The sequence below is a fragment of the Carettochelys insculpta genome, chromosome 3, assembly GCF_033958435.1.
Source record: "Carettochelys insculpta isolate YL-2023 chromosome 3, ASM3395843v1, whole genome shotgun sequence".
NCBI classification, from domain to species: domain Eukaryota; kingdom Metazoa; phylum Chordata; order Testudines; family Carettochelyidae; genus Carettochelys; species Carettochelys insculpta.
In genome coordinates, this window is record NC_134139.1 from 76,582,856 (window position 1) to 76,595,166 (window position 12,311).

The following is a 12,311-nucleotide window of genomic DNA, read 5'->3' on the forward strand; positions in this document are numbered from 1 at the left end:
CTCAAAAGGACTGGAGACCAAATCAAAGGCTTCTGGTGTTTTGGCAACAGTTTCTGGCTTTTTTCAAGAAAACAGTCTGTCGTGAGGAAAAACTAGTTGGCATTTGCACTTACAGTGCCCCAGCAATGCTTGGCTCTCTCTTTGGATTTGTGACATTGGTCAAAGAAAAGAGTCCAGACATAAATGGGACTCACTGCATCATCCACAGACAAGCCTTGGCTGCTAAGACCCTTCCCTATGACATGAGTAGTTTGCTGAATTTGGCAGTCAAAGTTCTCAATTTTGTGAAGAGGAGCTCTTGAAATATGAGGCTTTTTGCACGTCTTTGTGCATATTTAGGAGCTGATCATACCGTCGTCCTCTGGATCTCGAAAGGAAATATGCTGAGCTGACTCTACGAACTCAAGCACGAAGTGGAAATTTTTCTCTAAGATCAGGAAAAAGAAGGGGTATATGGTGCTTTCACAGACAAAACATTTAATCTCTCACTGGTGGTGTGAACATTTTTGAGGCTATCAACAACCTCAATTACTGTGTACAAGGAAGAAACACAAACATCATTTCCCATTTTAATGTAATCAGAGCTTTAATGGAGAAAATTCAGTTTTCTAATTGCTGACTTCGAGCTGGAAACTTTTCTTCAATCCTTCATCTCAACGAACTCCAAGCTGAAATGATAGATCTTGATCAGCATTACCTGGATCAAAAGTACAAAATTACGTCTCATCTGGATTGCCTTGCTGAGGAGTTCATGCACTGTTTTCCTTATGCCACCTTTGATAATCCTGTGTGGAAATTGGTGCAAAATTCTTTCAACATTGATGTGGATTCATTGCTGGACCCTTTGCAAGAACAAGCTGTTGAACTGAGGTGAGATACAAGTGCAAAAGATAGTTTGAAAACCATGAATCTGGAGGAGTTTTGAGTGAAATACCTCCCCATTACCACAAAGTTGGTGAAGAAGCGCTGCATTTGATCAGTCACTTTTCTTTTTTTTATCTTTGTGAAACTGTTATTTCAACTCTTATTGTATTAAAAACAAAACAGCACAATTAGATGGAAGTGGAATGAGACTTGCATTGTGCTCTTCCTCCTTCATACCCTGACTTTTTGAGCTTGTGAGGGAAAACCAGTAGCATCTCTCTCATTAAATTAAATTGATTCAAATTGCTTTATTTGCTTAAACTTCTATTTTTCAAATTTCTGTTTTATCTTCAAAAGTAAATGTCTGGAAAAAAAGTCATTCGTTAACCCAGGGTTCACAAATTTTGTGATACTGTGACCCCCTAAAATGCTAAATGAATTTGTGTGACCCCACCTTCACTGCTCCATGACTAAAGCTAATCATTGTATTGGGATTAGGATGGGACAAGAAACATATATGTCAATAACTTTTGATAACTACATTTTTATTGGAAATAGACAAAAATATCAAATTTGGAATCATATTGTTTAATGTGAAGGACAAGTTTGTTTGTTTTGCATAGTTTTTGAAATTTGGGTTTCATTGTCAAGATGTAGCCACCCTCATTTCTTATTCCACATTTACTTTTGATCAGTATTTGCTTTTTATAGCAGCAACTGCAAAAAACCCCGACTCGCACAAATAAGATGTTGCAAACGGGATCAGTATGTTCATAGCCTTGTCGCTTAATTCTTTGTTCTCATTTTGCACACTGATCCAAAATTCAGAGAGTGACATTGTTGAGAATTTTATTTTTAAAGCAGTGTCAGGAGAGATATCAATGATTTGCTCCTCCTCAATAGCACTGAATGTACCAGCTATTAGTTTAGCATTGAATGGGTTCCTTATCCAATCAAATTTTTCAATATTTACATCTGAGAAATAGTTCTTCAAATGAAATTTTAAAGAAGAAAGGTGATATTAAAATACAAAATTTCACATCTTCACTAATGTGTTATTGCTTTCAATAAGTTGTTTGAAAGTAGGAAACATGTCTAAATTTGAATTTCCCATTTTGCTCTGCCACACTTCAACTTCCCTAATAAATGCTTTCAATTTATCATAGCATTCAAGAATATGATTACCACCTTGCAGTGAGGTATTGAGTGTTCCGCTTATTGAATATGTCACTTAAATAAGCTGACTGCATATTGAAATCACAGTCGATAAACGTGTGCCCTGCTATGCCCTTCCTCAGTTAAATACTGGTGAAGTTCATTCCTTAGTTAGAAAACACATGTCAAAATGTTTCCCCAAGACAGCCATCTTGAGTCACAGTAAAACAGGAAAGAAGTGTGTTCAATGCTCATCTCTCACAAAACCTTGCAGCAATCCTTGCCTTAACAGGCCTGGCTTTTATGTAGTTCACAACATTTATGGTTTCTTGTAGAACATTTTCCAATGCTGGGCTCAAATCTTTCGAAGCAAGAGCTTGCCTATGAATCATACAACATGTACAAACAGCACCAGGAGATTTTTATTAATGCCTGAAGTCCTCGATAGCAGCCTGACATAGAGGATGCTCCATCAGTGCAAATGCCCATGCAATTCTACCACTTTAAGAGAATTGACTTCATAAAGCTGTCAATTATATCAAAAGGATCCTCAGCTTCACTCATCCCTGTAATTTCTTAACAGAATTTTACTGTCATCAATGAATCTATCGTATGTTGTTGAATGAATATCTTTAGTATTATCTGTTGCCTCATCTATCTGAATGGCAAAATGATTTGCTTCTTGTTTTTTCAATTTGTTGCTCGTTAAGATCTTCTGCCATATCTGCAATTTGGCAGGAAGCAGTGTCATTAGACAAAGGGATACTTAAAAGCTGGTTAGCACTAGACTCCCTCAACATAGTCGTAACCATATCAATAGCTGATGGAAGTATAAAATTTTCTCCAATCATGTGGGGCTTTTTGCACTGAGCAATTTTGTATGCAACTTGATACGAAGCTAAAAGTGATTTTGAAGGGATGCTTATATATTTAACTAGAATCACATTTTGTTGTTTCATGTCATCTCTTTTTCGAATAAAAATATCCCGAGGTTTGTTAGTCAAGTCTGCCTGACTTGTTTCCAGAGGTTGTTATAGTTTGCTTGGCTTCATACTTTCAGTGGGTAGCGTTTTCTGACAAATAACACATTGAGGCTGTTCTATTCCAATAACAAAACCGCTCGTGAAACCAAAAAATATGTAACTTTCATCATACATTCTTGAATTAGGCCTATTTTTATCAGTAATATCAGTAGATTTGCCATCAGCTTTTTGCTTACCACACAAGAAAAACCTTTCCATGTTGTAAGGCTAAAAATTTAAAATAACAGATAAAAGTTTTTATAAATTTATAATAATTGATAAAAGAATGGAACTTCACATACACTCCAAGGACTACTAAAGATGTTGTACAAATAAACACTACACCACGTCAGCAGAGACACCGGAGACACACAAATATTTGAGAAAGAAGCCGAAGCCGATCACCTGAGATCACAGAATCAGCATTTAGATTGTCAGTGGAAACATCGGAGATGTGAACGTTTGCGAGAGAAGCTGAGCCCGACTATGGGTACTCATGTGATCAGTTTCAATGGAGTGCCAGTTGACATGCCGGAGAGAGACAAATTTTTGCGAGAGAAAAACTGAATTCAGCTGTGACCACCCTCTAAGTTACAGTTTGAGAAATGGGGGTTAATCATTAACTACCAGTATGTTGCTATGGTGTTTTGCTTACTGCAGTTTTATCAAGCTTTAGATAGGTGAGAAGTGGTTTGAATTTGAAGTGTTTTTGTGTATATTACATTATGCATGTTAATTAAAATGTATACACTGTTCATTTGGAAATTTTCAATAAAATGAAATATTTACTGCTTTATGTGCATTCTTGAATCTTCCCAATATGCACCTGATACATGGGTAAAATAATTGTTAGCTAATCATGAACAATAATATAGATGTGTGCAAAGTGTTAAATTTATTTCAGTCAAATAAATGGAGAGGAATTAGGGTTTAATGAAAACCAACAGAGGTGCATCATGTCAAAAAGATTTAGAACCAGTAATATATACCCTTCGCCTTCTCCCCTCCACCTCAATTTTATGTGCATCTTTCAGAAATACAGCCCCAGAGGAAAAAAAAAATTAACTAGACCTGGTTGAAATTTTTCCATCAAATTAGTTTTGATTGAAAAAATGTCTTTTCATCTAGACCAAAATTGTGGAAAACAAACTATTTTGGAGGATATTTTGGATTGTGTTGAAAAAATTAAAATAATAAAAATGATAATCAGGCTTGGAGTTTTATTTTTGACACCAAAATCCCTAAACCTGAACATTTCAAATAAATTCTTTGACAGAATTGAAAAAAAAAGTTGTTTTTTGAAATTTTTCCCCGGGGAAAAATAATTTGCCAAAAACAGCTGTACATATAATGTAATCAGGTAATCCCAGTTTTTAAAAAAAATTCAAACTCAAGATATTTCAGGACTCAGGAAGACCCAGCTTTACGAGGATGAAGTTATTTCACTGTGCTGAAACTGACCAATGCAAAGCAAGTACCATAACGGAAATTATTCCTTAAAGTTTGAAATTCTCATGTGTCAATGATAAGCTGCAATTCCTGCATCCCTTCTTCGATGGAAGGATGCCTGGGCTTGGAGCGTGCCCAGTGCAGCCACATCAGCAGCTGGCAGAGGATCAGAATGTGCTTTTCTCTGATCTTTAAACCCATGACAAGTTAATGTGTCCTCCTTAAGTTGTCCACTCTAGCCAGTGCTGCTGTGGGATAACTAGCAGATATTGGATCTCTTCAAGGAACTTCTGTCTCCTGCAAAGATCCACTGCCCACCCCCATGGGAGACATAGTTGACAGATTCTCTTTCAACACGCAAACCAGCAGCAATTCCTCTTTCTCTGTTGTGGTTTGTTCCCTGTGCCTTGGGGGCTTGAGAAGTCTGTTATGCCTTTGGCAATATTTGCTCCTTGGCAGAGCCATCCCATCCATAGAATGAGGTGGGGTAGCCACCTTAGGCCCTGTGCTTTGGAAGGCCCCATGACGGCTGCCCTGAGGTGTCCTATGGATGGGATGAGGGAGAATTACCAAGGGCAAGGTGCGGGTGGCAGCAGCAGCAACAGTGGTCACTCACTCCTCCTCCCTGCATTCACCAGTCAGGGCCAGCAGAATCCCGCTCCACTCCACTATGGCCATCTAGGCTGCTGAGCCCTGCTTCTCCATGGAAAGAGGAAGCAGCCTCCGCTCCCAGCCACCCGTGAAGAATCAAGCTCAGGGGGTGGGAAGGGCACAATGGAAAGTAACAGGCTACTGCTTATGCAACATGGTGAATGGGAGGGGGGCTGCTGAGAAGAGGTGACCCCCTGCTGCCACCATACCCTGCCCCAGGTAATCCCTGGACAGGCTGGTTGGGGAAAGGGGCAGAAGACGGGCTGGTTGCAGAGGAGGGGAGGGATGGGGCCCCACACACTCTCAGGATGACCTTGCTCCTTGGGATATCAGGTGGGAAGTATGTCAGGACAGCACCCTAATAGATCGGTGCCGGGGGCGTATTTCTTCGCTTTGTAGATTGTCTGGCTGCTCTCCGGACAAGTGGCTATATTTCTAGGTTCCTTCAGAAGCCTAGATTACTACTATAGCAGAGGACTGTGCCCTGTTTCTCCTTTGGACATCTACTATCACATCCTCATCCCTGCTGTTGCTTTTTCTTCTCTCTGACATCCATCCTGTCATATATCACAGCCAGAAAGACGACAAGAAGTCCTGTGGCACCTTATAGGGCGTGTCTACACGGGCACGTCTTCGAAATAGCCATGCTAATGGCCATTTTGAAGATTACTAATGAGGCGCTGAACTGAATATTCAGCACCTGATTAGCATTAGGAAACTTCTGGCCACAGCGCTTCGAAAGCGCTGTTTTTGAAAGTGCGCGGCTCGGTGCGACTACCCGGGGGTCCTTTTCAAAAGGACCCCGCACCTTTCGAAATCCCCTTATCCTGATCAGAATGGACTCCTGCGTAGCCGCACGTCCTAATGCTAATGAGGCACTGAAATATTCAATTCAGTGCCCCATTAGTAATCTTCAAAATATGGCTGTTTCAAAGATTTGTGCCCGTGTAGACACAGCCATAGACTAACAGATATTTTGGAACGTAAGCTTTCGTGGGCAAAAACCCACTTCATCAGATGTGTGAGTTGGGGGGTGGTGGCGGTTTAGAGGAGGTTTTAAATGAGAGTCTCAGTAAAGGGGAGGACCAGAGCTGGCAAAGTCTATTCAGTCAGGGTGGATATGGCACGTTGTCGGCAGCTAACGTGGAGTTGTGAACATCGAGAGGAGAAAAGTCAGTTCAGTCAGGGGGGTTGTGGCCCATTGTCAGATGTTAATGTAGAGGTGTGAACATCAAGAGTGGAGAAACTGCTTTTGTAATGGGCCAACCACTCCCACAAAGAAGTTTTCAAGACATGCACAAATATTTCATGTAAGCAAATCCTCTTCAGATGAATATCAACATAACGTGCATATTTAAGAGCTGGGAATATTGCTGTGATTAAAGTTAATGAGACTTTTTGTAAAAATGTTGATGTTTTCCCAGCTCTGAAGTCTGTCCCTAGCCATCATGGTGTTACATATTTGGGGTCCTTGTGGAAACAGTGTGCTGCTGCTCTTGACTATATTCCACTGTCTGATATTTTAGCTAATTTCTCTGTGCCTTGATTCTTCATCCATAAAATGGGGAAAATAGTACTTATCCACAATTTGTAAGCTATTTAGAGATAAATGAAGCTCCAGAAATACAAAATATTATGACTACTGCATGGGAATCCTCATTCCAACATATAAAAGAGCATGAGTAAAATTTAATAAACTGTACTGTAAGTACATTTATATGCAATCATATATCTGCTTGGGAATGAAGGATGTTTGAAGCTAAACCTCTGGCTAGCTAGTCATAAGACTTAAAGTAGCTATTTTGTTAAAGTCAAAATCTGGGTACAAGAAACAAGTAGATAAAAGGCAAAAATGTAGCTCAAAGCTACAGTAGTCTTTAGCCATCACTGTACATTATGCTAAGGAACTGAATTTTAGGAACAAAGCTTTTCTGGTGTTTTTCTTGTGTTTAGTTTGTCTCTAAGGTAAATGAATAACACTCTAAAACAACTGGAAAACTGCCATTTTTAATAACCCTTGTATCTAGATGTCTGACTTTACTTTGTTATTCATGGGCTTACAAAGTCATTAAACAGAAAAAGGGAGAGAGAACTGCAGTATAATATTGAGTCCATGGCTAAACGCTAACAAGCCTTCACCTTTTGACTTAATTCACATTTCATGAATCTGGGATGCGATGTAAGCACATCAGTTCCTAGTAATCTGCTGCATTGCTGACTGATTGATTCCAAAAGCAATTACATATCTGTCAATATTAATACCAAAGTATGTTTCTGTCTGAAAGTCAAAACATTACAGTCACTTTCTCCCTTCTTCCAGATTAAAAAATGGATTATGAAGAAGTGCTCTTTTACTACAGAAGAGGTGCTCCCTTAAATTACGTTTAGCAAGTACAAATAGGTTTATGGCAACATTTTACAAGGCAAACCTGAAACCTTGTCACATTGATCTTGGCTTTTCACACTCAAGGCATCCTTTGAATTGCCAGTGTATAAAATATTCTATTTACCCTTGAGCTTACTGTCGGAAGAGCTGTTAATATTTTATTAATATATCTGCTTGTATTTTCTCCATCCCTCACCCCCACAGAAATGTTTTTCAACCAGCTTGAATCATGTAAACGAAAGACATTTAACTTCTTGTAAATATATATGGTTATTCAGCCTCCTCTGCAGCATTCCGATGGGAGTTCAGCATTTCAAACTGATATGCCTGAAACATGGGGAATGTCACCCCAGGTAGCAGGTATATTAGAGCAGTGTTTCTTAAACTTTTTGAGACCATGGAACACCAAACAATGATATTTTTTTATGAAGAGCACCCATGAAAATTTTGTATCTGGTTTTACTAACAGAAAATCAGTGTATTTTTCCAAATGCTTGTGGCATACCTCCGAGTTGTTCACATACACCAGTGTTCCACGAAACGTAGTTTAAGAAGCATTGCTGTAGTGTATGGTCAAGTAGCACATGGAATAAAAAATAGAAAAATGTTGGAGATATGGTACATTTGGTGGAGTGCTTTTTACCCCAAAAAATCCCACAAATCATGAGTTTTAGCCAACTATCCTAACACAAGCAAAACTGCTATGAGTCTTCAGTACACAGACACTCATATGTTGCTTCACTCACTGCTGAAATTGAACCATTTCTGGAAAGAAAAGCTGCAGATGTTCACCAGCATATCTTGTCACTACACAGTGATTAAGGACAGAAAGAAGAACACTGTAACTGCCTGAAACTGCCCAGGGAATGAATGCAAAATATAATGATGCAAGTTGGAACCGAGACAAGAGACAAAGGTTAACACTCACTCGTGCAGCATTAGGAGCTCCCCTGACAGAAAGTGGGCAGAGCCTCACGTTTAAGCTCCTCAGAAAGCAACACCTCCAACAGTACAGTGCCACTCAGCAACATGATAGGGCACACTTTTCATACTGGTTTTAAGATCAGAGGTCCCATCTACTAAATCACCCATAGCATCTGTCACTTCCTGGAGAAATCTGCATTTTCCTTTGAGGTTTCTCATCGAAGTGCTGACATGCTATAGCTTGTGAGGTATGATGAGCTTTCAGCTCGAATGAGGTGGCATGAGTTAACCTCTCAGTGAAGCTTTCTTTTTGTTTCAAGCAAAGAATGATTGATGAGGGGGAAAAAAAGACCAAGGTCAACTGAGCTGAATCAGAACTGTAATTATGGGAGTACTTTAAAAAGCAGCAAAGGTAGGATGATCTTGATAACACAAACTAATATGCTTTTACCCAAGCTATGGTGGCGATTTAGTAGAAGGAAACAGTGACAGGATTCGGGCCTTACAAAAATTAAAATCTGGTGGTAAAATGTTGGTAGTGAAGGGGCTAGTAGGAAGCCATTTATGAAAATGTACTGTACTTAAGGGATGGACAAAACACAACTGAGGTACAAGAAGAGATTGGAAGCCACCTCCCAGAGGATAAAATTAATTATTTAAATGTCTGAAAATTCCTTTTTTAAAGGGAATTTTCAGTGTGAGGATGTGCAGTTCCAGATAAAGTAAAGTAAAATAAAGGAAAAGGGATAAAAATAGGATAAAATAAAGGAAAAAGTAGTTTGCTTTAATTTAATGAGTAGTGAGAAGTAAGAGAATCAAGAGACAGAAGTGAGGCAGCTGTAAAATTAGTATGTGGCCCTGGTCTTCCAGAAACACGCCTGCCATTTGAGCACAGGTCAGGTGGATTGCAAGCAGTGTTCCCTGCAAGCTGTGTGTTTTCAGCTGTAAATGCTTCTTCTGACAAACAGTGTACTGATTTTAAATAAGGTAACCAGGCTTCATTTAAATCAAGATCTTTGAACTTATTTTGCTTGTGATCTACAATAAGACACATCACACACACAGTGCTCTAAAGGGTGAAATGTGGAGGTTTATGCTTGTGAGGACCACAAAGCTCCTTTTCTAGGATGTGGGTAGCAATGACTACCTTTCCTTAATATAACACAAATTATAAGTTTTCATTATTTATTTAATAAATGCTGGGAATAAAGGTCAAGGTACATAAAGCAGACACAGATTAAAATAGCTTTATATTTTAAAAAATGTAAATTTTCCTGTTAAGGAGCAAGATTCTTCTAGGTCTAGATTTTGCTCAGAGTAAGGTAATTACTTATATACAATTGCTATTTTAGTTTTGAAAGGCCCAAAAGAGCAGGATTCCAAAGGCACAAATGCCAGGTAAACACCTTGTTCTGTAATTTCTATTTATGCCTTTGACTGACTATTCTGCAGTAGATAAAATAACTTGTAGTGTTATATTACTAATTAGAAGAACAAACAAATTAGGGGGCAAGTAAGGATGGTACCATTTAAAGAAAATCTGAGGGAATCCAGGTCTAGATGCTTTGATCAAGTGGGAAAAAAGGCTGAAAGAATATATCAGAAACAGGATGTTAAATTAGAAGTGGAGGGTAAGAGAGGAGCTGGGAGTCCCAAAACTAGATGAATTCATGTTAAAAGGATTTGGTTTGTTGCGGTGTTTCTGAGACTGCTTAAAGACAGAATTGAGTGGAGAAGAAGTCAAAGAACTGAACCCATATAGATGGAACTAAGACTAGAAGAAATAATGCAGGACTATGATATAGAAAATATTGCTCAGCATTTCTGCCGCCTACCAATTTGATGCAGTGCTTAGATGCTGTCCTGGACATAAATAGGAAAATAAAAGTACAGCATTAAGAAATATTTCATTTGCTTGTCTTTTCCAGGGACATAATCAAATCATAATGTACAGCAGACCAGTTTATTTTTGTATCTTGTGTGGCCTTATTTTGCTGCTGGATGCTGGATCTAAAGACAAAAGTCCTACTATTTATACAGTGTACGGCTTAAAGCTCTTTACACCTGGATCTCTCCAGTTGGCCAGAGACCATGTCATAGGTGAGTTGATAATTTGTCTATGAATGTAAAAATGAATTAACCATTAACTATCTTTTCTCATGTTAGCAATCAAATTAATGTCTGTTGGCCCCTTCATTCATCTAAAACAGCGGTTCTCAAACTGTGGGTTGGACCTCCAAAGTGGGTCTCGACGCTATTTTAATGGGGTTGCCAGATCTGCTCTACATTTGATGGGTCCACGTACCGAAGCCTGAGACCTGTCACCTGAGGCCAAAGCTGGAAGTGGAATGAGACTAACCTGCCTATGTGTATTGAGATTCCTGATGTGTGCTCTGTGTCCTTTCATTCTTTGGTGAAGAGTTTGCCTGGTCTCCTTAGCTCTTGACCCCTGTTACCCCTCCTTTACTTATGCGACATCTATGACATCTTTATCATTTGGACCCATGGTAAAGAGACTCTGGAAGAATTCCTCAGACATTTTAACAACCTGCACCCTACCATCAATCTCAGCCTTGACTATTCCACACAAGAAATACATTTCCTGGACACCACAGTACAAATCACTGATGGCCACATCGACACCACTCTGCCAGAAACCCACTGGCTGCTACACTTACTTAGATGCCTCCAGCTTCCATCCAGCACACACCACATGATCCATCATTTACAGTCAAGCCCTTAGATACAATCACATCTGCTCTGACCTTACTGACAGAGATTAAAAACTTCAAGACCTCTACCAAGCATTTATAAAACTGAATTACCCACTGGGAGAAATAAAAAAAGCAAAACAAATCAACAGGGCCAGATACCAGCTGCTTCAAGACAGGGCCAAGAAGATCAATAACAGCACACCACTTGTCATCATCTATATCCCCCAGCTCAAACCCCTGCAACGCATCATTAAAAACATACAACCTATTCTAGATCATGACAACACACTCCAAAAAGCCATAAATGGTAGTCGGCCTGTCCTCTCCTATAGACAACCTCCTTACCTAAGAAAGATTCTCACAAGCAATCACAGGCTACACCTCAGTAATACTAATCCTGGAACTTTTCCTTGCAACAAACCCCACTGCCAACTTTCTCCACATGTTTATTCTGGGGAAACCATCACTGGACCCAGCCATGTTAGCTACAAGATCTAGGGCTCATTCTTGTGTACTTCAACCAATATTATATGCCATTATGTGCCAACAATGCCCTACCACTATGTACATTGGAGAGTCTGAGCAAACTTTTCGCTGAAAAATGCATGAACACAGAGCAGACATCAGGAATCGCGATACACATAAGCTGGTCGGCAAACACTTCAGTGGAGTGGGCCATTCTGTTAAAGACCTGAGAACTTGTGTCTTAGAACAAAGAGACTTTAAAAACAGATAACATAGATAAATTTGTGAATTGGAGTTCGTATTCAAATTCAACACATTAACATTTTATATGAAAAAAGACCACAATTACTTCATGTGTTACGGGGACTGCTTCCCTTCCTTTGATGCTCATAATTATCTCAGGCAAGACACTTAACCTCCCCTACCCCCTCCTTCAGTCCTATGCACTTGATTTGTCAGGTTTTATTACAGTTATTTTGGACCTCTGTACTTATAGATGTCAGTCTGAACTGGAAATACTATGGATCTGATTAAGTGAGTCTGTCCCATGAAAACTCATCACTGAATAAATAATTTTGTTATTTTTTAAAGTGCTACATTTCTGCTGTTTTGTTTTCTTTGTTAAGTGTGAAAGCAGGTAATTGCTGTAAGTTTACTTACTAGAGTGGAGCCTACTGCATC

The 12,311-nt window shown here is 39.2% G+C and overlaps 1 protein-coding gene across 2 annotated transcripts in view; it reads left to right on the forward strand.

Moving 5' to 3' along the window:
- Positions 1–12,311, forward strand: part of PCNX2 (pecanex 2) — a 258,263-nt gene that overhangs the window by 85,955 nt on the left and 159,997 nt on the right. For both annotated transcript variants that reach the window (XM_074988652.1, XM_074988650.1), the window contains exon 13: positions 10,380–10,551. In XM_074988652.1, the coding sequence (XP_074844753.1) occupies positions 10,380–10,551 (172 nt within the window). The remainder of the gene's footprint in view (positions 1–10,379; positions 10,552–12,311) is intronic.